The sequence below is a fragment of the Cicer arietinum genome, chromosome 3 (assembly GCF_000331145.2).
Source record: "Cicer arietinum cultivar CDC Frontier isolate Library 1 chromosome 3, Cicar.CDCFrontier_v2.0, whole genome shotgun sequence".
Lineage (NCBI taxonomy): Eukaryota > Viridiplantae > Streptophyta > Magnoliopsida > Fabales > Fabaceae > Cicer > Cicer arietinum.
Window position 1 is genome coordinate 75,048,245 of NC_021162.2, and position 4,316 is coordinate 75,052,560.

General features: G+C 29.3%; 1 protein-coding gene across 1 annotated transcript; it reads right to left on the reverse strand.

Annotated features, from left to right (window-relative positions):
• Positions 1-389: 389 nt before the first annotated feature.
• LOC101509388 (E3 ubiquitin-protein ligase ATL6-like) lies at positions 390-2,060 on the reverse strand. Its single transcript, XM_004494577.4, has one exon. It carries the CDS (start codon positions 1,788-1,790, stop codon positions 657-659), a length of 1,134 nt encoding a protein of 377 aa, XP_004494634.1. The 5' UTR covers positions 1,791-2,060; the 3' UTR covers positions 390-656.
• Between the last annotated feature and the right edge of the window lie 2,256 nt (positions 2,061-4,316).

A 4,316-nucleotide genomic window follows, 5' to 3' on the forward strand; every position in this document is an offset into this window, starting at 1 on the left:
CCATAACTACTATGTATTCACTCTAAAGTTTAATTAAACATTTGAAATTATTTCAAATACAAGAAATCGAGGACCTTCAAATGTGTCCTTCAACCTCAAGTAGCGATTGAATGAGCATGACACTTTAATAAAATATTCACGAAGAAAGATCTTTGAAGATGGATTTGCAGATGTAGAATTGAAAACAAAATGCTCTCGTGATATTGGAAGTCTAATTGGACAGTGTTTGGTACCATCGTTTATATATATATATATATATATATATATAACAATTACAATTTATCAGCAAAATGAACATGTATAAGCAACTTTTCAGTAAAAATTGATTGATTTTTATTTTTTAAAATTCTAAACTCAACTAAATATGGATTAAGTTTACACGATCAACATTTTATGATGAAAAAAAAATCTGTACCTTGCTACCTTATTATACAAACTGTACACAATTTGAAGTGGAAACAAAATCGTGCTCAGAAAATGAAAAATAATAAAATAAACACAAATGTACTTTTGTGTTCTGGTGTCCAGATATGAGTACAGATATTAACACTACTACACATTTGATTACATCCTCTAATCACTCTAATAATCTCAAATCAATATAATGTAATTGCGTTAGTGTTGAGTTTAATAACAAACTATAACCGAAAAGACGGTCAGATCTGAGGGCGGGCAGAGTCAACCGCCGATGAAGGCATAATAGGAGCCGCGGCAGATGAAGTCCCTTCATCGTCGCTACTATTCACCTTTGGCTTTGTTGATGTAATTGACAATGCTCTCGCTAAAAACGACGGTGCTCTATTAAATACCCACCGGTCTGATTTAAAACCCCGGTCCAACAACTTGGAAGTTTTTCCTCTACTACTTCCCTCTCCTCCGGTTCGGTAACCCTGCCTCGAACTACCTTCTCTTGGTAACGTAATCAAACTACTCGCCCTTTCCAATTGCCGGTTCATTATCTGTTTCCTTACTTCAAAAGGCAGTTTCAAAGTGAACCGGTCAGTGTTTTCACCCGGTTGGACCAACGAATGTCCGGTCGAATGCGATCGTGGAAAACGACGCGGACGGTTCGATCTAGAACCACGTGTACGGTTTCGGTTCAGCGTTTTATCCAATGCAATCACTTCCGGAACAGCTAAGACCGGGTCAGATTCCGCGTTTACTAGCTGTTCTGACGGTGTTTCAACGGCGTCGTTTTGAGCTTCAACGTTTTGTGATTGTAATTGCGACTCGGTGTTAGACTCGGGAACTCCGTGAGTTGACTCACCGGATTGAGGAACGAGATTCGCGCGACAAACGGGACAAGTTGTGTGAGAAGATAACCACTCGTCGATGCACTCAGGGTGAAAAACGTGATCACACTTTGGAATCAAACGCAGCGTTTCGGTGTCTTCGAATTCGCATAAACAAACGGCACACTCCAAAATCTCTTTTCCAATTTTGTGGATCTTAACTTCAGAGTATTCGAGAATCGGAAAAGTATTGATGACCGATGAATCGAGTCCACGCGCCGCCCTACGCGATCTACCGTCGGTGATGGGGAGAACGAAGTTAGAAGTTGGTGAATCGGCGCAGCGACGGATGTAGATGGAGAAAAAGCCCATGAGGAAAAGAGCAGCGACTAAAATTACTATGATTATAGCGAAGGAAGGGTTGAATTCGTTAGGATTTGTATCTGTGAAATCATTGGACTTGTTTTGGGCTTGGGCTTTTGTGGCGGAGAGAAGAATTATTCCCGGTAAGATTAGGAGGAGGAATAATTGGGAATTATTGATTGTGTTGTTTTTCATGTTGATTAATAAATGGATGAAAAACAAAGAGTGTGAATGAGAGAAGATAAATGAATAATGAGAGAGCTTTTTAAATCAGCTTGTTAAAGAGTGTGTTTCTTTTTTTTCTGTGTATGAATGTGAATGAAGATTGAGGACAACGCCACATTAGTTTTGCGGATTTGGATTAACTGTATTTCTTAATTCACGCAGTTTAACACATCAATGAATCTAAACCGTCAATCTTCGTAGTGTGAAGCTTGACAATTTTACAAGGGTATGAGATTTCACCGTTCATTTCAGATCAAACGGTATGAGTAAGTTGTTGTATCCACGGAATAGTTGTATGGAATTGAATTCATTGGCTTCGGTCTTGGTGATTCAGAAAATGGTCATATATGGTGTGCTCAACTTACTGTTCGGCTGCGAAGTTTCCGTAAAATATGGAGACATGTTTGAGTATGTGTTCTAATAAATTAATTAATTCAATTTCATAGCTTGCAAGCACTAGTATATTTAACATATGTTCATTTCTTAATTAATATGAGTTAACATGGTTATACTGAATCGTCCATTTTAATATGTGTTAATATAAAAATTGAGTAAAGTGTTATAATTGTAGAGGAATTAAAAAAAGCTTATTAGATATTAATTAAAATTATTTTAGTGTACATCTTATTTTCTCAATTAATATACTTTTCTTTTTGACGAAGTTTTTTGTAATTAATATATTTGACCTGTCATTATTTCTTGCTGCTAAAGGATAAGAATTAATTAATATCCTTTCAATTTATACAATCACTGAAATGAAATAGAAACAAGTGTTAACTATTTCTATTATAAATATAAATTCCATTGTTCCAATTTTAATTAATTAGTGTTAAGAAAGTAATAATGAAAAACGATATCAAAGAAAATGTTATTAGTGCTACTATTTACGAACAAAATCGATTTTCTTTCACTATAATATGAATTATGATAGTATCATATTTTTCTAAATACATTTCAGAGAGAATTCAAATCCACGATGAAACTAAATGTTATTCAAACACTTATATATTTGATTTGTTTTAAGTTTAAATATTACTGAAAATATATGGAAACATGTATATTTAACTTTTTTAAAAGTTTAAATTTTATTCTTTTAATTCAATTTTTTTCTTTAATTACTTTTTAGACACGCGTTAGCAATATCTCTCCTATAAAAAATTGTGAAGTTTAGAGAGAAAAAAAGCGTGGAAAAATAAATCTAAAATAATAGGTTGAGTGTTACTGAAATAATTCATACTTGTATCATTCGATAATTATTTATTCCAAAGAACTAATCCAAATCGATTTGAAGATAATATTGTTGTTAATGTTATTTTAGTCACGAGAAACTGTGTCAAAGTCAGCTAGTGCACCGCAGATGCACATGTATCTTTAAAACAAAATAATAATTAATTGCTTTCGGATGGCTAACCAATTAAATTTGTGAGCTCCGTGCGTCCATCAAGGCTAATGATGGTTGGAAAGCAACTGAGTATAAGAAAAAATTGATTTTAAATTTTAAAGGTAATGTTTAGTACTGACAAATATAAATAGGACAATTTAATAACTTCATTCTTTACATTTTGTTTGATGGTTAAATTAAATAAAAGAAAGAGAAAGAAAATGAATAAAAAAATAAATTGATAATGAAAAGAAATTATAATAAAACAATATGTATCTTTACAAAATAACATAATTGTCTTTAAGAAAAAAAATTAAATATTAAAAAAATATTTTTTTATAACAATCAATGAAAAACTATAAACTGTAAAAATAAAAAAAAAATAAAAAGAATAAATATATAAAATAAAGTTTATAGGGATAAAAAAACATTTAAATTTAATAAACTATAAATGTCATTTTTTTATGCTCTTTATATTTTTTTTCTTCATATTTTACTAATTTTTATTTTATTCTATGTAAGTTTTTTGCTTACGTGCAATTATGTTGTTTTTATTCTAATCTTTTGATGAAATTAAAATTAAAAAACTATAAATAGTAATATTTATAAGTAAGATTAATTAGATATAATTAAAAGAAAAATTAAGAAAAAAATTATAAAATAAGAAGAGAATAAAACTATAAGATTATAATTTATTAAATTGAAATACTTTTTTTTTTGTTATAAAATTTATTTTATATATTTATTCTCTCTTTACTTTTTTTTCTAATTTTTTATTGATTGTAGTGGATTATTTTCTTTTGTTCTTTTTATTATATTTAATTTTTTAAAGGAGATTTATATCATTTTATAAAAATACATATTTTTTATTATAACTTCTTTTCATTTTCTTTAGATCAAACTAATAAATAATCAAATTGTTTTCTATTTATTTTTTTCTTTTTATAAAAATACATATTTTTTATTATAACTTCTTTTCATTTTCTTTAGATCAAACTAATAAATAATCAAATTGTTTTCTATTTATTTTTTTCTTTTTATAAAAATACATATTTTTTATTATAACTTCTTTTCATTTTCTTTAGATCAAACTAATAAATAATCAAATTGTTTTC

Coding starts and splice junctions, on each gene's coding strand:
- LOC101509388 (XM_004494577.4), bottom strand. CDS start 1,790: ATGAAAAACAACACAATCAATAATTCCCAATTATTCCTCCTCCTAATC.